Source organism: Manacus vitellinus, unplaced genomic scaffold (assembly GCF_001715985.3).
Source record: "Manacus vitellinus isolate BGI_N305 unplaced genomic scaffold, ASM171598v3 scaffold_11_pilon, whole genome shotgun sequence".
NCBI lineage: Eukaryota > Metazoa > Chordata > Aves > Passeriformes > Pipridae > Manacus > Manacus vitellinus.
Genome location: NW_021938895.1, coordinates 873616 through 901570, shown reverse-complemented (window position 1 = coordinate 901570; position 27955 = coordinate 873616). Strand labels below are relative to the sequence as shown.

The 27955-nt window shown below is 40.5% G+C and overlaps 1 protein-coding gene across 4 annotated transcripts in view; it reads left to right on the top strand.

The window, feature by feature from the left end:
- Positions 1-23183, top strand: part of TFAP2D (transcription factor AP-2 delta) — a 46882-nt gene extending 23699 nt beyond the window's left edge. For all 4 annotated transcript variants that reach the window (XM_029965823.1, XM_029965825.1, XM_029965824.1 and 1 more), the window contains 3 exons: positions 3180-3321; positions 8859-8972; positions 22911-23183. In XM_029965823.1, coding sequence (XP_029821683.1) covers positions 3180-3321; positions 8859-8972; positions 22911-23130 — 476 coding nt within the window. In that variant the 3' untranslated portion in view covers positions 23131-23183. The remainder of the gene's footprint in view (positions 1-3179; positions 3322-8858; positions 8973-22910) is intronic.
- The last annotated feature ends 4772 nt before the right edge of the window (positions 23184-27955 follow it).

Here is a 27955-nt window from a genome sequence, read left to right as displayed (position 1 = left end):
GTGTTTTCATGTCCAAATTTTTATTTTTATTTAGAATTTAAAGATATAATTTAGGATGTCTACTCTTTATGGCATAAAGAAGTGCATGCTTATATAAATAAATATACATAGCTCTAATATATATTTGTGGTATACATCAGCTTTCTGTTTCCAGTAAAAATATTTTTAATTTCTATTTAAAATAGTTTTAATTATTATTTCACCAAAATAACTGCTATATTTGTATCTATATTTTTACCTGTATATATCCACAGCACATTAGTGGTTTTGTTTCTTTTTCTTCATGATTTTATCTCTTCATATACCATTAGCATTCAATCACAATCCCTGCTGCAGACAAATTTCACGCTTTTGAATAATTTTCTCAGATCATCAGAACGGTTTAGTATAATTTTCTCATCTCTACTAAATAATATAAACCATCTTTTTAAATATAAGTTGAATGACAATTCACATTTTCTTTCCCTTTTTTTAACAGTAAATGAAAACATACAAATTTAAATCACTTTGCTGTGGATTGTGTTAAATAAATGCCTCCATTTCATCACATAAAGTTTTGCTCTCTAGAAGAAACTAAGATTTTTCCAATGGCTAAATATTTAAATTCTTTGCTGTCTACATTCCATGTGTTGTTACCGGGTCTGACTGGGACCACGATAGAGCTCCCTGGAGAATTGTAATTCCACCTGATGACAGTTCCAAAAGGGTTTGACTTTATCTTCCTTCCATGTTGGAAGGAAGAGAAACCTATCAAGTATTTTCATGGAATTTGGTTGAAAACAAAAACCTGGTGCTCTTCTGCCATTGATTTACTCTTCAAGTCTTTATTTTAGTAAGAGTAAAAGCAGAGCTGAAATAGAAATTTTGAAGCACCTCTACAGGAATTTAATAGCTACGGCTTGAATTTGTATTTTTTCTCATCTGTGAAGAAGTCTGGGACATGTTTTAAACACCAAGGTGGCAGTCAGCTCTATGTCTATTCATTCTGATTCACTTTTAACATATCACTGAAGTCCATTTTGTTTTCACTGAAAATTACTTTTCTAGAAGCTGTAAACTAAATGGAAACCATTTCTGCTTTCAACTCAGTGGGAGTGGTTGCTTGTTAACTTATTCTTTTTAGGCATGCTGGAAATCATGTTTAAAAAAATCCTTATGAAGCAGATGATTTTGATTATAATCTTCATTTTTTGCTGTAGAGTTGGTTGTTGTTGGTTGAGATCAGCAAACAGGTTGCCTGGGAGCGGTGCAGGTATTTTGCTACTACCTGAATTCAGCTGGGTCAGATAAACACACAGCAAAGTGTTGGTTTGTGGAATCAAAAGGTGTTTTTCTCATAAAAACTCCAGTGGTAGAAGGGGAGACAACAAAATCTGGAAAGGGGGGAAATGGAGTTGGAATAAAGGTCAGTGAATGTGGTTCCTTATTTCTGATGCTGTCCCTGGCACAGAACCACTGTTTCCATGGAAGTTCTCCTCTTCCTTGTCTTGGCCAGGTCTGTGCAGAGCACACCCAGCCTTGCTGGGGATGGGATTCACCTCACCATCTCCATTGCAGTTCTATTTGACCTTTCATGTCAGATTGTAGCAAACAGGGAGAAATCAGCACTGGGGAATTAATGATTAAATTAAATTAATAATTAAACACTTGATTAGGTTGCTCAGAAAAACTGTGGAATCTCCATAGTTGGAAATATTCCAGACTAGGCTTGAAAATTAATAACCTAATCTAAGCCATGCTTCCAGTAGAAGTTCCCTTCTAATCTAGACTTTTCCATAATTCCTCTGATTCCCTTTTGCCTTCTGTTCTAGTATAGGACTATACATGCTTCAAGTGCTAGTTTGTCTCCATTGAGTTGGAGGTATAAGGTCAGACATCAATACTTACAGTTAGTCAGATGAATTTCACATGTTCTCAAAGGGAGGAGTTACAGGTCCTTCATCCCTCCAAACTGCTCACCTGGAGCATCAACATGATCTTCAAAGAGCCAGGGTCCAATGTCACTTCTCCTGATGGCAATCAAACACACAACTCTGAAAAAATATAAAAATAGGATAAACCCCCACAACACCTGAACTCCAGATCTATTCTGGAGCAGATCTCTGTTAGTCACTCATGCAGATGTGCTTCAGCATATGCTTCTGGTAGCTGACCTATTTCTTCTTATTCAATGAGATGAGAGCAAGTGTCATCTGGAAGTGCCTATTTCCCACCAGGGAAAGACTAATTTAGGCACAGATGTTCACAATCCAGGCAGCTGCTTTTGATCAGATAAATCCCACACCAGGGTTGTCAGACTCCCAGTGTGCAGGTCAGAGTGTTCAGTAAACCCTAAAATAAAGTTCTGGGTTCTCTAAGGTAGTAAAGAGAGTCAGGTTCTTCCAGAGGTATCTGGCAGCCAGCATGGAGCTGGGTTATGGTGCCCCAGTCTCTGTAGTGAGCTAGAGAGATGCTCAGTGTCACAGACTTCTCACAGAGCCTAATGGAGCCAGGTACTTCTTTTCCCTTGATTTTGCCACCTATAAAATAGCAACTGTCTTCTGCATTGTCCTCCCTGTTTGCTTTGCCTGGTCTATTTTGCTTGCAATCTTTTGGAAACAGGTTCATTTCTTGTATTCTACTCTGGGGTCTACTGATCTTTAGTGTGGGGCCCTAGTATTGTCCCGTTGTCTCAACCCCTAAGCAAATATATGTACGTTATCCCCATGGCTCTCTCCTGGTGCAGAGGGCCATAGTTCCATTAGACATAGGGAAGTGAAGCACCAAAGGCTGACTCAGCTCTTCAGAGTTATTTATTCCTACCTCCCAATCCTTTCCATACTTTAAATATCAGTGATGAACTGGGCTTACAAAACTGGAGCAGTTGCCCACTACTCACTGGTGGGAAGGAGGGAGCTAAACATAAGTGTCTTGGCTGGTATTTTCTGATGAAAGTAATATCCTTCCTTCTCATAAGAGGAATATCCCTCCTATATTCTGGCTGGCACCATCTGATGACTAAGCATGGACAGACCAAATGGGCTGAAATGTGTAACTGAGTTGAGAATGGCTGTCTACAGAAGTGATTTGCTATTGTGGGTTTGTTTGTTTAAAGAGCGAAGCAAATCTGTAACAATAATAATAGTAATAATGATAACAATAACCCTAAAAACTGACTGACCCCTTTTGTTTGGCCACAGGGGAAGCACTACATTTGGCCAGAGATTTCGGCTACACCTGTGAAACAGAGTTCCCAGCCAAGGCGGTGGGAGAGCACATTGCCAGGCAGCACATGGAACAGAAAGAGCAGACAGCGAGGAAAAAGATGATCCTAGCGACAAAGTAAGGAGGGGGAACGAGAAAAGAAATCTGTCTGTCACTTCTCCATGTTGGATCTGGGGGCTGGAGGAGGGAGGAGTGGGAGTATGGAGCTGGGAGTGTGGTGACTGCTATCACAACAGTGCTCAGTGATGGAGTGAGAGCAACCCTCACCAGAGATGCTGAAAGAGGGACCTTATTTACTACAGGGAGGGTTTGGTGGCTGTGCTCTGGTTGCCTGTGGTTAAGGGGGCACGCACAACTTCTCAGATGCTTTGGTTTAGATGAGAGGAGGGGATATTATTACACGGTAAGATCTGTAGGACAGAGACAGGCTTTGTCTCCTGTTTGCATGTGAGCACGAGATCTAAGCTCCTGCCGAAGTACTGGTTACCCTCTGATAATTATCATTAGTCTGCCGAGGGAGTGTTGGTTTTTAGAGGGATAGATCCTCTCTGGATGGAAATTGCAAGAGTTCCCCTGAAGTCAAAGGCACTGGAACAATGTACAACAGCAGGGGAGCTTTGCTAAAGACATTAAAGACACAAAGAGACACCAGACATCACTCTAAACAAGCCGCTCGCCTCCCTGGAGCAGTAACAACATGTTAGGATAACATTTCATCTAGGTTAATTAGCCTTGATGAGGGAGGAATTAGCCTTCATGAGCCATGGGAGACAGGGATAAATAGCCTGCATGGAACAGTGTAGACCTACCCCAGGTGTGTGGTATGACCACATGGGGTAACCTTGAACACATTCACGCTCTCCCTGTGTTTGCTGCAGTGTTACATGTGAGGCTGCAGCAGAGCTGAGGCCAGAAATCCAAGCCCTCAAATCATCACCTCAGTGCTGGAAATGTTTGGAAATCATCCAGACTGTGATACATCCAGCAGAGAGGAATCACCCTGTAGCAGGGAAGAGGGCTGACCAGCAGCAAGGTTGTCCTCTGTATCCCAATGTCCTTCTGCTTTCCCAAGACTCCTGGCCTTGATGTATCCCTTTGTACCCAGAGCTCTTTGCCCTGAAGATGATCCAGACGCAGATGCGCCAAAACATCCTGGGTTTGTAAATCGGTGTGATCCTTTCCTGGGGTGATAAAACGATCCCCATGTGACTCAGGGGGCATTTTCTGATAGTGAAGGCTGTGAGACACCTCAGATATCATGTTCCTAATTTGTTTGTGCACAAAAAGGAATAATATAATTGGAATATGATCTCATTCTGACCTCCATCGACATTTGTTATAAGGGCTCAAGGGGTTTCAGAGGCGTGAGAACAAACCAGCTGGTAAGAACCAGGAAGTTGTGTCTCCCCATTTCTGTGTAGCCCACTAAAAACCTGCCCTCTAAGTGTGTAAGAGATGATTGTACTGCTGGGCAGCACAGCCTAAACAAGACTTAAGACTGCAAGTTGCCCCAGCTGAAGGATTTGACCCATCTATGAACCACCACTCAACCATAACGATACAAATCCTCCCCACTTTTTCCTTGCTCTAGTGAGAGATCACATTGCTGTGAGTTGCAATAATCAGTGGGTCACTGTTATGTCCTGTCCCCAAAGGCTGTCAGGTTGAGGGGCACCCAAGAGTCTCACTACCCTTTCTCACCACTCCATACCTGCTTTCTCACCCTCTTTAGTGCTGAGATGGAGAGTCATGGGCCCTCATTACCCCTCACCACCATGAACTTTGGGCTTGTAGGTGGTTATCCTGCACTTGTAAGGAACAAAATTACTTTTTCCCCCGTCCTTTCAGTTAAAAGCACCAGCAAATTGAGCAGAGAGATCTGTCGATAATACAAAGGCCACATCCTACTGCAGTCGGTGTCTAGTAACAGGGACAGATGGGTCAATGTGTGTGTTACTACTGCCCTCTCCTGCCTGCAAGGAGAACAGTGATTCCCAGCCCGGTCTTGTCCAGGTGTTACAGGAGAAACAGGTCTATGGCATCATGGCATTTTCCAGCCATGCTTCCATATATCTGATACAAGGTACTCCAGACAATCATCAGGAGTTTAAATTGCTCACCAGTCATACCTAAGCTTTAGTTTTGCAGTTTCATTAATTCCACAACTTCCCTGACTCGTGACCTTGTGAGTTATGACACCAAAAAAAGTGGTGGATTGTTATGCTGCCACCAAAACCAACACAGAAATCCCAGGGTGGCAAAATCTCTCAGGACAAGCTTTGCCTATGGAAAGAACTGAAGTGCCACTGCCTGTGTGTGTTGCTGTTGTCCACCGTAGGACTGAGCCAGAAGCCCATAGAAGTGCCTTTGGTGAGACCTTTCACATGTGGAGTACTGAAGAAAAATAAAGTTATTTCCATAGTTCCTAGAATAAAGGTGAAATTCCATTCTGGATCTAAACACCCAGCTTCAGTGGCTCGATTCAGTTGCCCAAACACAAGCACCTCTTGCCATTTGAGTTGAACTGGGTTATCCAGCTTGGTTACCCACTGCTGCCCCAGGAGCACACAGGTCTCTTTTTGTTGCTGTGTTGCATTGCCAGTTATTATGGATGTCTTGGGTATTGCATATTTATGTGTGTGTACCTAAACAGAGCCCTTAATGTCTACAATGGTGAAGTCTCTGGTGTCCAGTAGGAGCTCCCAGGCCTCCTTGTCGTCAAGGGCATCTATACCTTATACTCAAGCAATCCACCCACCCTGAATGGAAGCAGTTCAGCTGCCATGCTCAGAACTGTGGCCCAGTGGCTAGTGAAGGCTGAAGGTTGCTGCTTTAGGTGCCAACAGCCCTCTTTAACACATGGGGGCCACTGAGCTTAAGGCAATACTCTCTTCACAGCACAGTCTTCCACATGAGACAGAGGCAGGGATAGACACATATGTACATAGACCAAAACAGAATACTGTGAATAATGATTTTATTGTGGAGTTGATTACAGCCAACACAGAATAGTCAATATCTGACTCACGACACTTTTCTGATATCTGGTTCTTGGGTGCCTGGAAACTCTGCCAGGAATAAATCAGACTCAAGGGTTCACATTTGCCCTACTCTTGTACTCAACACAAGGCATTTTCTTTGGTCACTGATAGGGATCATGGACTGGGTGGGCTCTTGTTCTGACCCAGTACAGAATTTTTTATCTTTTATTTGGCTTACTGGATCATCTAACCATGTATCACAAATCACTAGATGTCTCGCCTGAGGGAGTGGCCAGGACTTATTGTAATTAATCTGTTCTCCCTAGGGCAGCACAATCATCTTTCTTTGCTTTTTCAGTCACAGTCCAGCTCAGCAAATAACTGTCAGCCCCTCTCCCTGTCACTACCCAGGGTGATGTTTTACTGGTAGTGGAGGCTCTGAGACACCACTTTGCCTAGAAATCCCCTTGAAAAAAACCCACAAAAACTAGGTTACTGCCTTTTACAGGTTTTCATGTATAATAAAAAAGTTTTTTCTTTTCTTTCTAGCTGCCAACATTCAGTAAAGACTTTTGACACGTGAAGATAGAAGGGAACTTAATTGCACACTTGGTTCTGACACTTTCCTTTGTCAAAATAAAAGAACTTTTAAGATGAACTTCCTCAACAGGTAGAAAGTAAAGGTTGGAGGAAGGAGAGAAGAGCAGTGCTGACAGGGCCGACTGGGGATAGTAGATTGTTTAGAAGCCAAAATGACTGACTGTTTTCAGTTGTTGAAAGGAACTGTTTTTCCTCTAAGGACCTGATTCATTAAAACTGTATGCTGCATTTACATACATTTCTGCTGAATACCTCTCTTTGTCTGAAAGGCTAAGATGATGCTGTCTTTTCAAGCAGTCAGTGTCTGGGTTCATACAGATGACAAGCATTTGCAGAAATCAGGCTTGGATGGGGTCCAGCAGCACAGCAGGAAATAGGTTTCTGCACCTCCTCCCCTCTTAGTCAAGAGAGAGCTGTAGTATTCAAGGTCTGTATCCCCAACTTGTACAACAGTGATATAGTGAAGGGTAAAACAAGTTTAGTATCATTTTCTTGCTGGTTACTCAGCAATGAAGGACCTTCTAAAGACCAAGAAGCTGAATTTACTCACTTCTGTCCCAAAAGACAAGAGTTACAATGAAGAACCCAAATTTTTCTAGGACCAGATGTGCAATGAGTCTTCTAACAGAAATCATGACCACAGAGGTGCTCTTTAGTATTAGAAACTGGCCCCAAGCACAAGGATTCCATCTATGCTAACAAAGTAAACCACACACACACACACTGACTCATCGGATTTCAATTGTCCATGCTATTAAAATGTTAGAATGGCTCATTGAATTCTCCCAAACATCTTCTGGGCATGTCCTGTGACATAGCCCACACCAGGGTCTATTCTCAGTAAGCCATAGGGTTTAGGAGGCTAGAGAAGCATAACTATGCTGACATCAGATGATAACAAATTGCTTGCAGGTATGAGGACGACCCCTGGCACTCTGTACTTCACTGGGTGGCACTGTTAACTAGGTTAAATGTAGTCACTGTGACCAGTATTAAGTCAGTCCAACTAGTATCAGGTAACCTAACTGAATGTCCTGATCATCCGGAGGTGATCATGCCCTCCTGCCCCCCTATCAATGCCTATATTTCCAATACAGGCAATGGAGAAATAATTTGGAGAGGTCACTTTTCCCTTTTTAGTTAACTGTATCATAAACCAAGTGAAAGTTAATGATGTCTAGTCATCCATGGTCCATATAATATTCTGCTGAGGATAAATGGAGCTGATTTTGTTTCTTTTTTTAAAAGTATATTGGTAGAATATTCCTAAACTAATTTGCAAACTGGCCCAATGCAACAACATCACAGGAATGAAAAGGCCTTATTCTCAGGTCTTTCCTAGTGTTAGGTCCTATATTGAGGAATCCCAGGGGGTAAATTTAACCCTCAGGTGCTGAGGTATCCTGAGAAGCCGGAGGGAAGGCCTGAGAGGGAAGACAATAAGACCATCCATCCTTTACAGAGAAGCTGGGTTTCAATGCCGGTGGGAGACCAGACAAGACAGAGCCTGAATTCCCACTACAAGAGGTCTTTCCTTCAGAACTCCTACTGCTCAATTTGTCTTAAGGGTTGGGGGTCAAGAATGCAAATCCAAAATATCCAGGACTTCAACTTGCAGATAAACTGGTGCACACAAGCAAATGTACAAGTATTGGTGTGTTTACACAAAGTAAATAATAAAGCAATTCACACATTTCAGGCATTTTCTAATGCTAGTTCAGCATTTTCTTAAACTATAAGCCTTGCTTCAAATGTACATGAGCTAAACCAGGCTTAACACTGCCAAACTGGGGCTAGTTCAGGAGAAAAATCACATTTTAAAATGTCAGAGTTAATATGCTTCCAGTGGGGAACTATTCCTGTTCAAGAGATTCTGTGTGTTGTTTGCTCTGAGCATTTGCAGCTGGGAAGCAAGGGATGGATTTGTTTGCCCTTAGTTTCTGTAACAGTACTTCTGCCAAGGAATTCTGTTATGAATGAGATCACTCAGGATAAGGTGACAATGGTATGGGAATCAGCTCTGAGGAAAGGATTACACCTGTCTTATTTAAGGATTTCTGTTTTTCCACATAGACAAATATGTAAAGAATTCCAAGACCTTCTAAGTCAAGACAGATCACCCCTCGGATCCTCCAGACCGACTCCAATATTAGACCTCGACATCCAGAGACATTTAACACATTTCAGGTATGATTTTGAAAGAGGAACTAAATTAACTAAAATCCATAATTTTGATAAAGACTGCATGTGATGTTTTGATAGTGTTTGTTCCCTTGCTTAAAAGACATCCAAATAAACAATTAACATCCATAATCCCTGCTATCTGTGCCTATAAAAAGTACAGGTTTGCCCAGCAATGTAGTTTTCAAGCTCACTGCATTTAACCTGCTTCTAGGACCACAGTCTGGGTAGAGTAATTTTCTACATCTACTGGCCAAGTACCTTCATCTGTCCAGAAAGTTGTCTTGCTCTGAGTGTGACCCAAGTCACAGGTCACAAGTGGATGGTCCAGAAGTGTAGGAACTCAAGTTTAGAGCCAATATAAATTAATCAAGGTAGAAATAAAAGGAGGAACAGACTGCATCCTTCACAATTAACTAAATAGTTCCAGAACCTCTTCTATACCACTGACACCATTTGACATCATCTTACCATGATCATACTGTTAACCCTTTGGCTTCTGAAGCAGACTGGTCTCAAAGTATATTACTGACTAAAATAGTTTTACTGCACTAATTCACTAATTTATTAAGCAACACCCTGGAAAAGTCTGGGAGAATGAAAGCTGGCTCAGACTAAAAAGCCAGAGACTGCTACTATATTTAGCCCCAGCTCCTGGGCCTGTGCCCTAGAAATATTTAATGTACTGGTTTAAACAGCCTAAGAAGCTCTTATGAAGACAAAAACCCATGGTACATGCACACCAACTCCAAATTTCATCAGAATGTTATCCAAGTTATGGATAAAAGCGTGTAGATGTTTTGGGATCAGAAAGATTTATTAGCCCAGGAGTTGCAGTGCAATTTCCTGTTTTTTTGCTTTAGGCAATGTGTTAGATACAGTGAAGAGTGAGGTGGGAACTTCCAGAGGGCCACTTTGAAATAGGGGTCATCTAAGATATTTATCAAAGATAAGTTTGATGAAACATCCTAGAGGTGCTCCCGTCTTTGCTCAGACCACAGAGGGGAATACATAACTAGATGAGGCTGCAGATTTTTGGTTTTTTTCATTAATTAGCTGATATATGAAAAAACCATCACGTAAAGGATTGTTCCAGAGTGTTGTTTACAGAATGTAACACCAAGCAGATTTTATAGTCCTATATAGTCCTATAAAGACTGTTGTATGTTCTCTGGCACAGCCAGCTGAACCACTCTTTTTCCATTGGCTGGGCAGACAACTTCTGTGTCCCAATATCCCAACATCTGCTAGTTATTAAGATTCTGATAGAGCATGAGGCACCCAGTAGCCACATACTAATGTTTAAACTAATGTTTAGTCCCTCCAACTTTGAATAGAATCCAAAATACCCACCATCCCACTTCTTCTGTCTAGCTGTTGGGGTGTGGGGAGAGGCAAAGGTAATTCCTGGTCCACAAATACACACATGCCTGTTTATTCTTACACATCTGTGCATCCTATGCATATGCAAACACACCTAGACTACCCCACTCCTATTCTCATGCACAGGCACACACATACCACTTGGTTGTATTATACTTTCCCTTATATATACACACTCCAAAACACCTGACTACACTTATTTATGCAGAATACTCATAGAGGGATTTTAATGGGCTACCTAAGCTTGTGGAAAAAAAGATAATTCCCTGTAACATCCACATAGAGTACATGTGATATAAGGTAGCTAAACCCCAGGGATTCCTGTGTTTAAAAAAGAAATAGCAGTCAGGATAAAATGCTGAAAGCTTCAGCTACTAAAGCTGTCAACTGGTACAGCTCCCATCCTTCTTTCTCTGCTGCACTTCAGTAGGTAGGAGTACAAAGCTTCTGCAGGCAGCTCCTGGATCATTCAGTCCTTTCTTTCAATCTGCTGTGGGCGCTGAGTGTTGGACTGAAGATGGGCACCTGGATAAGTACAGGTCTTGATGCTACACAGACACGTCCCTGGATTTAAATCAGTCTTCTCTGACTGTGCTTGTGGAATGATGAGTGCTGACAGGCCCAGACACTGAGCTCAGAACCATATTCCTTTTCCATCTAGTGCAGAGATGTTGAGGTCAGATCAGCTCCTGACCCAGACCTCTAAGTCTACTCTCCTACATGCAGGTGCCTCCATTTCAGCCAGCTGTGTATCTTCCACCACGGTCTCTGGGCATCTCAGGCCTGTATAGCCTGGGAAATCTGCATTATGGTTAAGCAGGTCTAACATAGACACCTACATCAGTGTGGCTTAAATTTCTCTCTAAACTCCACTGACTGAACAGTCTGGTCTAGATCTCCAGCTGAGTGGGAGCTTGTCCAACCACGCTAGATATTTATGCTGTAAACAGCTGAATATAGTGTAGGCAAAAAAATCATTATTCCTATCCCCTAAATCCAGCAATCTTCACTCCTAGGTCATCCCAACCCCTTCTGCCAAAATTTGTCTTCCTGAGATTGCATATCATAGAACCATAGAATCATAGAATGATTTGAGTTGGAAGGGACATTAAAGCTCATTTTGCTCCAACCCCCAACTGAACCATGGGCAGGGACACCTTCCACTAGACCAGATTGCTCCAAGCCCCATCCAACTGGACCTCGAACAATTCCAGGGATGGGGCATCCATGAGATGCTCCAAATATCACAGAAGGCATTTAAGTCTGTTTTAAATGCCAGAGAAAGTGTGAGGATGTGATTCACCATGTTTTCCAGGAGCATTAACTATTTTCTGTGTCAGGTTTCCAACACTGGCTGGTGACAAACCTCTGTGTTTCTCTGTGTTTCTCTGAGGAATGACCCTCAAACTGAACCAACCTGTGTCACAGGAAATTGGACCTGATCAGTTGGGGATGAGAGAAGTGGAAGAAATTTTTGGTACCCCAACACACAGAGAAAGCTTGATTGTCTTAATAAGTGGCTGGTCCTGATTATACATTTGAAATTAATGTCATTTATGACCAAAATGCCCAAGAGCTACTGGTGCTCTACAAATAGGTCTATAGCAGAGGAGACATAGGTCTGAAGCAGTGACTCCATACAGTCATCACAAGTTTTATAGCACCTATATATTAGATGTTATCTATCTATATACTTGTTCAATAGTGAACTTTTCATCTTCATTTATACCTTTATTCTAGAACACTGCTTTTTTCCCCAGTAAATCCTCTGTTTCTATGCTGTAGAATTCTCTACATGGGTATGGGACCAAAGTATTTTATTTGGTAAGAATAAGTCAAAACCTTTCTCTAGAATCTCTGATAAGGTTTTGTGAAGGTTTTTAGCATAAAAATAATATGTTTTTGAACCACTATCAAATATGAGCTGATTTTTGATCATAGGAAAACTCATATGGTTTCCTGCTGTTCATTCAGATTTAATACAACAAGAAGAGGTTCAGAAATTTTGCCTTGTAAATCATAACAAAGGCAGCAAAGAAACAAGAAGATAAGTTGGTATTTTTTACTTTTATATATATACCTATGCCATATCAAAAGTGCTCAAAGTTTGGATGGGGCTTGGAGCACTTGGTCTAGTGGAAGATATCCCTGTCCATGACAGGGAATTGGAACTAGATGGCCTCTAAGGTCCCTTCCAACCCATACCATTTTATGTTTCTATGACGTCATGTCTGAAAGAAAAAGAGATTTTTTTATGACCATAAAAATTCAGAGGAATCACACAAATCTCTATTATTAAAATAAGTACTAAGATAGTGAAAGACTTTTTGAAAAGCTATAACATCTGATCCATACAGTGGAATCTGATCCAGCACTACTATCTTGGGGTGAAATGGAGTTTTCTTTTGGAATAAATTACCCTACAGCTTTTGAGCATGGAGTTATGTGCTCCACTGGCTTCTGATGTTACTTACTCAGTGTTAATTATTAAGACCAGAGTTCACAGACTGGCACAGGTCAGTTTGAAGCAGTTCTTCCTGTTTCCTCTCTTTTAAATCTTCAAGCCCACAGTTCTCTCTGAAGTTTTTCTGCTGAGTCCGAATTCATCAAGATCTGTAAACATGTGTCCAACCTGAAGTACAGGATAGTCCCCGTGAAGGGATCAGAAGTGCTGGGCTTGCTCAAACTCCAAACTCAAAGTTCACATAAAGCATAAAACAGGGGAAATCTTCAAAGGAGCTGCCAGTGAGCCTGAAAACTGCTGAATTTTGCACAACTTTATGCAAAAAAAAGAGGCTTCTCTACACCCTTGGTACAACAGTGTTTGTGCAGCTGCTCTCTGAGATGTCCATCCAACCTGAATTCAGAAAACTCAATTCTCCATGAAGAATGATTTTCCATTATTGTTTGATCAGGAGCAGACAGTTCTGTAGAGCCTTAAATTTGTAGCAGCAATTGTTGTGCACTATCTGAGCCAGGGCTGTATTATGTTTGCTTCATTCAACATTCCTCCCTCTTCAATATATTTTGGAGGATATTACTGCAGAGAAGTTATATTGATAACTTCAGTTATCAATGTGCTGTTGAAGTTATATTGATAACTTCAAATAACCTCAAATATATTAATATTAGCAAATAGAAGTAGTGCCAGGGCACAGGCATTTGCTACCTGTGCTGCTCTTTATTTGCAGTATTTCTGGGTTTTTTTGCCTGGTCTGACTAACACTGTCTCAAACTATTCCTGAGCACAGTGGTGCATATAATGTCACTAATATATGTGTAACTTGAGAATTCATGGAAGCACCAGCCCTTATTACAGCCCAGTCAGGTGCCTTACCTGTGCTATAAATTTAAATTTACAGAACTCCAGCCTTATCAGAGCTGGATCATAAACCTCATAGGCTAAATGTTGGGACAGCTTAGATTTCTAAGCATTATACAAGTGTTCAAGAAGAGGTGATACATTTTAGGGCTGCCCAAGCTGTCTTTCAGCTCTTCTGTGAGCTGAAAGGATTGGAAGAGACCTTAAAGATCATTTAGTTCCAACCCCCTGCTGTGGACAGGAACACCTTCCATTAGACTGGGTTTCCATCCAGTCTGACCTCAAACACGTTGAACAAAATTAATCCTGTGGGTTGTATCTGGCCTGAAAGTCACCACCTGAGTTATCCCATACCTAGTTTTCGAGGACAGAATAAGGACTAAGCCACAGGGCAAACAAAATCCTGGAAAAATTAATTTCTATTACTAAGTGCTGAGACTTTTCATCCAGATACATGAGCATCTCATTGTTGTCCTCTAAAGGCTGTCCTCAAATACCTGTAAAGGCATTTATGAGTTTGTTATAGAAGAGAGCAAAGTCAGCATATCAGTATTAGAAAAGAAATCCAAATTTTCTATAGCTTTAATGAGAAGTACCTATTTTTCTCACCATTTACTTCCAAAGTGGAGTGAGTTACAGGAGAGTTTGTGTGCTCTCACTTTGCTAATGAAGCTAAAGGTGACTAAAGACATTCCCTAGCTTCAGTTTCAGAACCTTAGGGTGACTCACCTGATTGGTGAATCTGGAGATCTAGGGTCATTTTAGGTGTAAAAGGACATCCTGTCTCACATTCATCTGCTACTCCCTCAGTCCAAGGGTATTTTGTGAGTCCTGCATCACATCTACCAACCCTATAGATAACTTTAAACACCTCATGGTATCTCTGGCTACATGGATTAACCTGTGTGTTCACTTTCCAACCCTCCTCTTGAAGCTGTTCCCCTTCGCAGAAGGAAGTTTAAGGCTGGACAGAGAATGAGCCCTTGAGTATCATTATGTCATATTGTAGTATTTTAAGTATCATAATGTAGTGGCTTCTGCATCAAACCAAACCTGGAGTTCTGCATCTAGGATCCTGCTTTATTCATTTCACACTTAAATCTATTGATAAAATACCAAACCAGACCTCAGTTTGTACATTCTCTCTTCTATTCCACTGTTATATCTGAGATTCGTCCAGGAACCTGAAAGTCACACTGACATGTGTCTTCATGTCTTTGCCTTCATAACCTGCCCTTGCATCAGAAATTATTTGAGAGGTTTTTTTAAATTTTTGGCAGTATTTATTTTAGTTCCCCAAAATCTCATGTAAACTAGAGTTACCAGAAAACCCACCAAAAGTGACCCACGTTCTGTGCTGGAAAGCCAAAAACATAACACAAAAACCTTTCAAAGAGAGGACTTGCTGAGATCATACTCGAGAGATCTGTGTCTGTGTCTTTGTTTGTACATACAGACTCCCTGACCTCGTTAATCATCCTCTTAGTCTCACTTTCTTCACTTCTAAAATTGGGTATAGACATTTCTTCTACATCTGCTTTTGGGACACTTGTGTCTATAAGAATCTGGGGTGTTTGGAAATTTGAGAAATCCTACTAATGCCATCCATCATATAGGGAAAAATGAACACCCACTGATTACTGAAGCTGTATTTGATCCTTTAACTTCAAGGTTACATTTCATCAAGGCACAAAATCACACCCAGATCTTCTATTTTATGTATAAAAGATAAAGACAGTAAAACAGCAAAGGGAAAACTACTTTCTTGCAAGTGACATTTCTTTCAGTGCAGAGACCTTATAAAAACAGACCAAAAAAAAAGTAATAGGTTCGGAATACTAAAGTTGGGTAATGAAAGCAATCAGCATCCTCACCGATTATTCTGTGTTCTGATTCATATCCAACTGATATGAAACACCCTTTCCATGAAACGGTTTGAGACAGGAGTTTTGTCTCTTAGCCTGGAGCTGTCAGCCTCCTGCCAGAGCCTGGCATCACACCGACGAGGTGACACAGAAAGTGACAGACAAGAAACCGGAGTCACAGACTTCGGGAGCAGCGAGAAAGGAACATCCTTCCTTCTGAAGGGAAGAAGGGACCAATGAAATGGGGTTTGAAGCTCAATGTGTTTTTTAAATTGTAACAAGGAGCCAAACCCGAAGCCTTACCTGCCTTTAAAGATGTTCTCACCCCCTTTTATATATTTATAAATGTTCTCGCTTTTTTTTACGCTTCTTTGCTTATCAGGAGGTAGAGCAGCTGCTGTCATAATTCCAGTCGTCTCGATTAGCAGCAACCTTCTGTTGGGAGGCACGGACTGGAAGAAGCCCGATGCACAGTGGAGTTTGTGGTGAAACACCTCTGGTGCCCTCTAGAGTTCCCTGATTTAGGAGCTCTCTCGAACAGGTTTTGGATTTAGCTGAGGCAAAACGCTGGTGTCCAGTGCTGAGGCACCAGGAAACAACAAATTGATTCTTTCTCTTTTCTCTCTCTTTTTTTTTTTTTGTTTAATTTTATTTTATTTCTTTTCTTTGTCTCTTTATTTACCACAAGTATTAGAGTACCTTCCTCTGGGATTTTTCCCTCACTCCCTTTCCAAGGGATTCCCTTTTTGATATTTCCATAGCGAGGTCTCAATCACCTTCTCCTACTCTGCCCATGAACAAAATCCTTTTGGAAGGGTGTGAATTTCTAATATTGCTTATGATTTTTATCATGAGTTTTATGGTACTATTAAAGCCACAATTTATGGAGTCAAGAAAACAGATGAAAATCTGTTTTCTTTATCCACTTCATTAACAAATTAACAAATAAGTTCCATAATCATGGGAAAAGAAACAAATATACTTTCATCAAGATGTCCTTGATTTGTTTTTCAATCCAGCAGTTCATATTTCTTAAAACATTTAAGGAACTCTCACATTTACCGAAATAAGGAATCTTTGGTCTACAGCTCAGAAACACTCCAGAATACTGGATGTTTCAGATATGTCTTGGATGTTTCAGATGTTCCCTACACAGTCCTTCTAGTGTGGAAAATCAGTCCCAAGGTCAAAAATACACGGAAATTTGGAAATAGGGCACATCAGCTCTAGCACTCCCTTCTTACTTTCTCTGTTACTTTACACATGGTAGAAGGAGGTCCATCTGCTTAGGAGGACAAGTGTTAATACACTTGTTTGAGTATGAATAGAAAAAAAAAGATGAGGGCCTACTTTGAAGGCAACTTCTGTATGTGCTGTTTGCCACTCTGATCTATAAACTACTTATTCCTGTAATATATACTGGCCACATTCCAACTTTACTTTGAATATCAGTCTAAGATAGGCCTAGTGACCTTCTGAGGGAGATTTATCACAATTTAATTCTCTGGACAACTTTCACAGGACAGATCTTGAAATCAACAGAAGCACCTCAAAGTCAATATATTCAACTCTATCTTCAAATGTTACTTGTATTAGGGAAGAGATACAAATATTTTACAATTTCCTTTACAGCCATCAAAAGTCTTATCAGACCTTACTATCTGTCCTCTGCTGTGAATTGTTGAATTTGGATAATCACTAAGCAGTTTCCACATTCAAAGTTCTGAGAAAGTCTGACCAATAAGTTCAAGCTTGCTTTGTCTTCATTATCATTGTTTTAAAGCTCTTATTTATTTTAAATGAGGGTGTAAACATTCCGTGCAGATGGCCCTTACCCCCCCACTGAGAGGGAAGCTGTTTCTTCTGCTGCCTGTCGGAGCTTCAGCAGCCTGGGGTGTGGAGGAGTCCTTGAGGTAGTTGCCAAACGAGACTCCAAGCCTTCAGGCACACTTGGATCTTTTCACTTTTAAGTAAGGCCATCATTAAAACATGAGCAGACATAATTGCATCATAGCACTGGGCAGAATTGCAGGTCTGGATGTCCTTAAGCATCAGGATTCATAATATGTTGGCCTGATACTCATTGCCTTCTTCCTGCAGCTCTCCAGTACCAGACTCAGAAATTTCAGCCTTGCCTTTTAGAGCAATAAAGTTGGTTTATAGGAGCTGTAATGGGATGCACTACAAAGCTGAGAATGCCCAGAAGACTCCATTATGAAACCACCATGTTTAATTTTAGACTTATAAACCCAAAAGAAATTATTATAATGAAAGCAACTCCTTTCATAGGTGTGAAGCACACCAAAAATGAACCAATTTCAGCGTGAGTTCAATTAGCCTGGAAAGTCAGGCAGCTAAATTTGACTTTCAGGAAACACATTTGAATGCTTTGCCATTACTCTTCCGTCTGTCATGTCTGATTTAAATGTAAAATCAGATTTTCTCCCCAACTTGAAACTTACTTTCATCAGCAAAGGGAAATTAAACAACTTTCTTAGATTTTTCAAAGACTTTAACTTGCAGAGAAATAAAGTCCACCAAAATTAGAGCAAGGGGAATTACTGATAGAAATGTAAGATAAAGTAGAAGATAATATCTCTCGGCCTTTTTATGCTCATTACCTAAAGGGAAGCTAATAAAATACACCCTCACAGGAGCTTGGCAAGAAGGGGTGGTCAGAAATTTTCTATAGAATGGTTTCTCTTAATAAGCTCCATGGGAAAATTAATAGGCTCTGCATATCCCCATCTGTGGAGAAGCATATACTCATCAGGAACTGAAAGCAGAGTTGCCATGAGACCCTACAGCATCATTTCACTAAAAAAGATTTGGCTTTTTAATAAGAAATACAGTGTTGTATTGGTAAGAGCTGCCATATATAATGATCACTGGTAATTAAGAGGCTAAACTGGAAAGAGGATGGACCCCTTACTCATCCCGTAAAATCCTTTTTTTCTATGAGCACTAGTTTTCAAACCACAAGTTTCAGATTCTGCTCAGGATAAAGGAGCCATATCTAAGTGTTTCTGTGTAAGCTGGAAGTCTAAACTTCCCACGTAGTTAGTGAAGATCTAGGGCAAGATACAGCTGAGCCTTTTTAGAAGCTATCAGGTATTCCCTCAGTCCACTGCTGCTTTAAAAGGGTGCTGTTCTCCTATAAACCCTCTGCATTATTACCTGTTCACCTGACATAGATATCTCTTTACCACAGAGCATCTCCAATATCACCCGACTCACACTTTTATTCAGCTTGATGGAGTCCTCAGTGCAGCCAGAAGGATGGTGCAGCTCATCCTGAAGGAGGCACATCCACTCAACGTGCTAAATCATTCTCCAGATTTCTCTGGCTGTACTGAGTGAAGTCCCAGGGCTCAGTTCAGTTGCATGAACAATGTGAGATGCACAGGGGTGACCTCCCGGTGTCAAAACACCTAAAAGCAAGGTGGATTTCAGTCCTATATCTTATTTAGCAAATCTGTGCAGATTTTCCAGATGTCATGGGACATCTCAAATCACTGTAGATTCTTATAGATAAGAAACTACCTTAAGTCTCCTTTGCTGGTAATGGGAGTTTAGGCACCATTGATGTAAATACCTACAAGTTGGTACCTAAACTTACATACCTTAAATTTTTGTCCTATTCTGGTATTTTCCACAGTCTTGTTCAGCAGTTCAGAACATTAAAGTTTGTTCTGACCCCTACAGATCATTTCTGAAGCAATCTCTGTAAGTTTTCAAGGTAGTATTCCCATTTTACTCTGCTATCAAATAAACACAGTATTATTACTTTTGTTCACAAATTGAAAGAATTAATGATGGAAGACCGGAAAGTTTCTTTTCAACTTAATCCTTTGATAAACTTACTATTTACTTTACCTTGTTGATCTCTACATCTCCCTGGAAGGAGGTTGTAGCCAGATAGGTGTTAATCTTTTCTCCCAGATAACAAGGGATAAGAGGAAACAACCTCAAGTGGTGCCAGGAGAGGTGTAGATTGGATATTTGGAAAAATTTCTTCACTGAAAGGGTGATCAGTCATTGGAAAAGGCTGCCCAGGGAAGTGGTAAAATCACCATCCCTCAAAGTGTTCAAAAATATGTAGATATGTTGCTGAGGGACGTGGTTTAGTGGTGGTTTGGCACTTGGTGGTTTAGTGCTGGGTTCATGGTTGGAACTGATGATCTTAGAGGTCTTTTCCAACCTAAGGGATTCTGTGATTATATGATTTGTATCTACTGGAAACAAAATATTTCGGATACTACCTACTTCTAAAATAAATAAACTAATTTCTTTTGCATGCAAGATTATAAATATTTTTTTATATGTCTCGGTGTAGTCAGTTCCCCAAATTAAGACCCAGAAGATCACACAAGAAGTGTAAAAATCTTGTAAGCTCCATCACGTTTTCATTTCTCTAGATTTAGGAAGATTAGAAAAGATGATAAAATGCAACACAAAATCTTGAAATCAGCTGACTCTTAAAGTGACTTGAAAGCTTTTAAAATACTCTTATTTGTATTTTACTTCTAGTCTAGTTTTTACTACTATCAAAAGCATGACTTACAATGGTGATGATGATTTTGATTTTTCTGGTGTGCCAGGCATTTCTAAAAAGAAAATAAAATTAAACTGAGGTATGTTTACCTCTTTTTTATGCTATGCTCAGATCCAGATATTGCTACAAGTCCAGGCTTCAAGTCCAAACTTCATTTGGTATTATTAATTGATGTCTGCAAAATACTCCTTGTAAATATTTAATCATCATTTTCCTCTCGTTAATAACTGGGGATAAACATAAATTCCTGCTTTGAAAAGTGCCTGGAGACTGATGGATAAATATTCTAAATGCAAGTTATTTGTTAATAGCCTTTTAGAGACCTTTTATAAAAGGCTGTGCCACTCCCAATCTGAAATGGGGAGATATTTCCAAACTGAGTTCTCGTTTTGGTTAGGATTCACATATCTTTGGTGTCTTCCCCAGGATACCAGCTTTCCTAGCAAACAGGTTTCCCATGTCTAGCAGACAGATCACCCTAAAATACTTCCAGCATCCTGGCAGTTGTCCATGTCCTGTAAAACCTCTTTCCCCTTGGTCCTCACTTTTGCACTTTTTTCTAAAAGTGCTGGAAAGATTGAAAATCCAAAGAGCAGAGGAGACAGGTTGTCACTGAAGTGAAATGTTCCTATTTCTGGCCCACACATGAATTAAATTAAATTAAACCCTACATTAAATCGGGGCTTGCTGGTGTGGTGCCCGAGACACCCAGAGAGACTATAAGGAGAAGTCTTAATTAGCATGGGATAGGAAATAGTTGGGTTTTTTTGTAAGAATCACTGTGATGCGGATTTTTTTTTTCCTCTCACACAAACCAATATAAAGTATTGATTTCTCAAAACTGTCCACAAACTCAAAAATCAGCTTCTGTTCCTCTTACTTTCTTTCTTCCCTGAGCAGAATTAGAATAACTGAAATCACTTTTAAAAGCTTCAATGCAATTTCTAATTTTGAAATAATTTTACATTTATGTTTCTACATTAAAGTCTGGAGGATTTGGATAGGAGTTTTATTTTTTTTTTCCCTTACCATTTGTCAAAATGAGGCATCATAACAATGGGAATAGCTTGGTTGCCCATAGTAAGATGTGCAATAAAACTTGAGTTTCTCTGGCCCTTACTGTACACATAATATTTAGGCAAATGGGATTGAATTCAGTTGCCTAAAAACTGGTCTCTAGTGCAATTTCTGATATCCTGAGGTAGGTGAGACATCCTGCAGTGCTGCATCCAGCTCTGGGGTCCCCAACACACGAAAGACATCACCCTGTTGGAGCAAGTTCAGAGGAGTCCACAAAGATGATTAGAGGGATGGAGCAGCTCTGCTGTGAGGAAAGGCTGAGAGAGTTGGGTTATTCAGAAGAGAAGAGAAGGCTCCAAGGAGACCCTAGAGCCCCTTCCAGTACTTAAAAGGGCTCCATGAGAGCTGGAGAGGGACTTTGGACAAGGACCTGGAGTGACAGTACAAGGGGGAATGTCTTCACACTGCCAGAGTGCAGGGTTAGATGGGATATTGGGAAGAAATTCTTCCCTATGAGGGTGGTGAGACCCTGGTACAGGTTTCCCAGAGAAGCTGCAGCTGCCCCATCCCTGGAAGTGTTCAAGGCCAGGTTGGACAGGGCTTGGAGCAACCTGGGATAGTGGAAGGTGTCCCTGCCCATGTCAGGGGGTGGAGCTGGATGGGTTTAACTGTGATTCTGTGATCCTCACAGAGATGGTATCCAAGAGACAGGACATGTGGGAAACTTGAACACTTCTGGATATGCAGGTGGAAGCCAGACTGAATGCCCAAAACGTCTCAAATCACTGCAGATACATGTGTGTGCACTGAAATCCTTCTCTAAACTGAAATGAGATTAGTCTACAACAGCTCTGCCTGGCAACTGCATTAACACTTCATTTCAGTAACTGTTAAGTGAAGAACACCAATGAAATTCAACTACTTTGCAGTGCAGGAACAACAATGATAAAAACTCAGTGTTATCTTGAAAAAAAACCCCTTATTTCAATGAAAGGTGCAACAGGATAAATCTATGCCACTAAGTTCAACACTACAGGGGCAGCATTGTTGAAACTGAGTTATTTTTGCTATTAGTCAGTTAGGATGGTCCATAAATTCAACCTGGCTAAACTAACCCTATGTGACACATTTTCTGGTCATTGCTTGGGTCAGGGTCTACTCCCAAGAGGTAGTTCAGATTTCACTCCAAGAGTTGGATACTCCAAGAGCTTAACAGCATGGGTATGATCAAACCACGCCAGTTGTGCTGAGGGTTGGAGATTGTGTCCTTGGCACTGCTGAATTTCCTGGTACAGATTCAGTTCATGTATGGTCAGGTCATGTTCAAAAGCTATAGAATCATAAAAATTGGAAAACACCTCCAAAGTTTGATCTAGAACTGTGAATTAATCACACAGAACTCCTTTTATTTATGTGAGAAAGGGGGAGCCAGACTTTCTGGGACTGGAAAATTATCAATGTTGAAGAGCCAAGGGCATGGATCCTCTCTTGGCTCCTCTGAAGTCAACAACCCAGTGTCAGTCTGCAGCAGCCAAGGGTCTGTCTCACGGTGTTTCAGAACTGAGGCTCCTTCCAAAACCCACCTTTGAAGCTGCATGCAGTCTGCTGTTTGGCTCTACTCCTTTCTTTTCTGTTTTTCCCACAGGTAATAAATAGTTTAGGGAGCAAATCTTGAATTTCACTGTAGCAAAATGAGTGTACTGTAAACTCCTCGATGAGCGCATTGATATTTATGTGCGTGTGTGTATTTCTTTTTCTTTTTTTTTTTTTTGTTTCCTCTGTCTCCTTCCCATTTGCAGTTTGATCACTCATGGTTTTGGAACTCCTGCAATATGTGCTGCCCTAAGCACTTTCCAAACTGTTCTCAGTGAAATGCTGAACTACTTGGAAAAGCACACATCGCACAAAAACGGAGGAGCGGCGGAATCCGGCCAAGGACACGCCAACTCGGAGAAAGCCCCCCTGCGGAAAACTTCAGAGGCTGCTGTGAAAGAGGGCAAAACAGAAAAGACAGACTAGCTACATCAAACAGAATCTATTTCGAGAGAGTCTTGCTGCTGATATTTTTTTTAAATATATATATCATTGAGGGCAATTTATCTCCAGTGGACCAAATCCCAAAAAAGAAAAAAAAAAAAAAAAGGGGGGGGGGGGGGAGGGAAAGAAAAAAAAAAAAGGAAAAAAATCAAAAAAAGAAAATAAAAAAAAGAGAAAGATTAAAACAGAGAGAAAGAGAGCGTGAGAGAGGAAAGTATTCAACCCTAAGAACAGCAGTGTACAGTAATTGTGTGATGAAATTGTCACTTTTTTAAAGTTTATGTTGCTCTAAACTGCTTTTTTGTGCACGTAGTATTTGATTGTTCTGAATGATACACTAACACTGTTTTTTATAAGCACTTCTGGACTTGGCTGAGGTGGCACATGAAATTTGAAGCACTTTCTTCTCCGGCTGCAGAGTTAGGGTCAGTGCATCAGTGGTGGGACACGCAGTTCCAGCGTCCTGACTTTGCTTGCAGGCTGGACAGATTGGAAGAAGGGCTTCCTCTGATCCATCGGAAATGCCTGATCTGCTCACCATTGGGAAAACAATATGGAAACCTGGCAAAAAAAGGAATTCTCGGGTCATGGGACAAATGAACTGTTCTGTGTTGGGGGCTGCTCATCCCCACATGGGAATGTACAACAAAGCTGCGCTGGAATGAGGCCAGAACCTGTTGGGGATCTGTCCTGGCCATTCAAGCAGCAGCTGAGGCATCTCTTGTGAAAAGAGCATGGCAGACTAAAACAAAACCAAACCTTGGTAGTTTCAGTGAAAGCCCCAATCCCTCTGTGAACTTCACTTTAAACGGCAGCACGGGCTTCTGTTTCCTATTTTCTCAGCCCCTGATCCCACAGCACTCTGCCACACCCGGGTCTCTGTTCAACACGATCAGTGCAGGCAATTGGAGTCACCTTTTGTGTTACCTTGATTTTATAATGCTTTCTTTTCCCCAACAGCTTGTTTCTGTAGCTTTATTGTCTTTATAAATCTAGCTGAGGTGCAGAGGTCTAACAGAATCTAGTCACTGAAAATAAAATAAAACCAGAATGATTAATAAGACAGATTGGCTTAGTCCACAGCAGCTTAGTGGCAATAACCTTGCTAATGTGCTTTTAAAATATTCCTTTACCACCTACCACTCATCCTCACACAGAAAATATGGGACTCACAGTTTAAGCTCAAAACTCTTTTTGAGTCAAGGGACTTTTTCCAGTCACATTCTAACTCCTTCTTCAACAAGACCTTTATTCCATTCCTTTTCTTGTTTCTCTGACACTGCTTTATTGAGAAAAATAGGAAGGAATGGCATTATAGGGAGAGCTTAATGTTTTCCATCTATACTCTATTTAAGACCAGCAGAACCAGACCTTTTCTTCCAAGGGACAATTCAAGTCTTTCTTGGTAGAAATGGTAGGAAATAATATGGTTGTCCACATGCAAAAGTTTAGAGCCATTTATGATGTTTTAGGTATCTAAGATAGCCAGAGTTTTGTCAGATATGATATGAAATCTATAGAACTGGACTCACCTGGAGGAGGAGCTGGAGGATCCCAGAGGCAGCACTAGATGACTACAGGTTTCTACTTGACTTGCATGCCAAGTGTTTAGGACAGATAGAAGGGATCATCTGGAAGTGCCTGTCATTGTCCACAGATAACAGTTGGAATGTAACAGTGGCATTTTGCCTTGTACCTCACTACAAATGGTCTAATCATCCTCCTCTCCCTAAAATCAGTGGAGAGAGAAAGGCACTTATAATACCTAGAGTATCTCACCTCATGGTGATGAGGAATGCCCTGAAAGGGTGTACTTTCCTCAAGTAGGTGTATATATATAAAGGAAGCCAGTAAAGGACAAAAGCTCTCTACATTTTAGCTTTGAGAACTTAGCACAAGTTACACCTTGGAGCATCAGCTTTAGACTAAACCCAGGGGCTGTAACAAATATCCAAGGGTGTTTACAGCCATGATGTGAGGAGTCGAGCTCAATTAACCAGGTCATTCTCACCTTCCAAATGCATAGAAGGAAATATATAGTGCTTATGGTATGATGCTGTTCCTCTGGAGGTCAATAAGGACATTGCCATCACTGTGGGAAAACACCATAGAAAATAAGGAGTCTCTGTTTGCTTACACAAGGAAATCTGAGGGGAAAATCCTATGTTTTTGCCCAAATTTGTCCTTGCTCATGGTAGGTAGGCTTAGATACCTACTCTAGTGCTATCCAGGCACCATCCATGCATTAGAGTTATATTTCCATTAAGGTTTATCTCCATTAAAGGTGTATCTCCACAGGACTCCATCTCCTTAACACACTAAGATCAGATAAGTGCCTCAAAAAACTTAAACTTTAGTGAATGAATTTTTCACTCCAGGGCTTCTGGAGAAATGCTAAAATCAAATGAATGATCCTCAGTGGTGTCTTCAGCAGAAACATTGTAGAGTTGTCCTAGAACATGAAATACTTGAGTGTGAAAGTAGGTAACCATGATTAAAAGTGAAAAGGAAACTCATTCCGCTTTTTCTACTGCCCAAACTGAGGGATTAAAAAGGGGAAAATCAAAATTTGTCTATGTCAGATATGCAGATTTGCCACATGAAAATTTGCTGTAAAACAATTTAATTATGAATTTCTACTTCTAGATGTGGATAAATTTAAATTAGATTTTGATGGAGAGGAAAAAATATAAGAAAAAAGTTTTTAACATCCTTTTCAGTTCTCTCCACCAAAAATATCAACCTTCTGGAGACGGAGGAAAGACTGATTGGACAGATTAATCTGTGAAACTGTTGGGAAAGAAGCATTTTATTACCATCAAATTAAAATTTCTAATACTAGAAATAATATACATACAGCATTATTTGAAATATTTGCCTCTTCAGGACATGGTCCAAAGTCCCAACAATAATTTATTTCAAGACTTACGTCTTTTGCTGTTACATAATCACTATGAGCCTCTGCTCTGCAGGCAACAAATTATTTTTGACCTGGATTACCCTTTGATCTATTAATATTAATATTAAATCTGAGAATTTTTCAAGCCCCAGAACTTCTACTCTGTGACTTAATGACCCCTATATATTTTTGGTAAGGTTCAATATAAATCTGATTCAACCTGATTGAACTGCTATGTATTCTTACCATTAAGAAGCTACCTGTACTTACATTCCAAACTTTCTGGGTTTTCCCATGGCACATTTTAAAAGCAAAATTCTTTTAAAATGTAGTTCCAAGTCTGATGACATTCACGAGCTCTCTGTTTTTTATTTTTAATTGCACTCAACAATTTTATTAAGAGAAAAATTATTATTACTGCCTTTTCTGCTGAACTATCAGAAAAGTTTGCTGTCAAAATGCCTTTAGTTTTTGAAATTGGGACTTTCAGTGTGGTTTTAAGCAATGAGTTCACTGATTTTCCTGTTAAAATCTCAACCTAGATTCTCATTCATTTATATTCCCATGTTGTCCACATGCCCAAGTTCCCATGTTATGGTTTTGGGGTTATTTTTATTATTTTCTTAGTCCTTGTCTCTGTGGAAGTGTTTCCATCTCAAAATGCATTCATGAATTAGATTAGCCTGCAGGAAGGGCACGATTTGAAGTTAGTGGGTGCTCACTGGTGGCAAATTCAACTGTATTTGTACCATTTTGACTTAGAAATTTTCTGACCCAAAAAACAAAAAAAGTCTTCCTTTAAGAGATCATGGAAGTGTTTATTCAATGTCAAAACCACCAAAGGAGTACAGAAAAGTATCCGAAGTTCTGTGGCCAGGACAATGAATCATTATGATTTTTGAACTCCAAAAATTGATTCAAATCCCAAGTTCTGTCTGAGTTGGATCCTGTTGTACTTCAGCCCATTGCTCAGCTCTGTATGAATTACACCTTTCTCGCCACCAATCTCAAAACATTTTAAGTAGTTCCCTGAACTTACTCCTTATCCTAATCCCTGACACATTGGCTCAAAAAGTCCGGATCCTGATACTTGGATTTATTAGCAAATTGCTCATGGAGTAAACAGAGTGATAACCACACACCTATTTTTGTGGAGCAAGGTGTTACTCACTGTGAGTACAAACAGTTCATGTGTTGACTAAGATTAGAAGGTAAAAGTCTGGCAGAGCAGGAGGAACATTCCCACCCCCAGCCTCTGCCCTAAGATTTGGTTCTCTGTGCACACAGTCCTCCTTTAGTATCATTGCATGTCAGATATGGGGAGTAAAGGCAGAGTTTTATCAGGTGATGAGAACTGGAACAGAGTTCATGTGGCCTGTAAAGGGGAGTGACCACAGACATGCAGTGATGACCCCGCCACCCACAACTGAAGACTGTCAAGAGCTTTGTCCTTCATGCTGCCATCTCTAACCCTAACTCCTTCTGGGTGTCATTCTGTTGCCTTGGAGAACTGGCACAAGGGGTGAATTTGGACCTTTCATTTACTTCTTTTTTAAAGATAAGCTCCAACATTCGTTGGGAAAAGACTTCAGCTCTCCAAATCAACATGGAATCTGCTCTTTTTGAAGCTTCTCTGTAACTTTTCCTAAAACCAGAAAAATCTGCTCCAAAGCAGGCACAATGTATAGTCCTTCCAAATCCTGGACCTCTGTGTAAATATTTCCCCAGCTCATCTCTTCCTTTCAACATGACTCAGTGGCACAGGTGCAGCTCACAGTTTTGCAGCCAGGCTCCTGAAGGGCTGTTTATTGTCCCAAGAGCCAATTTCTCTAACTGCTACTTTTTGTTTGTTTGTTTGTTTCCTAATACCAACAAGCAGTTTTGATCTTAGATATCTTAGGTGTCCAA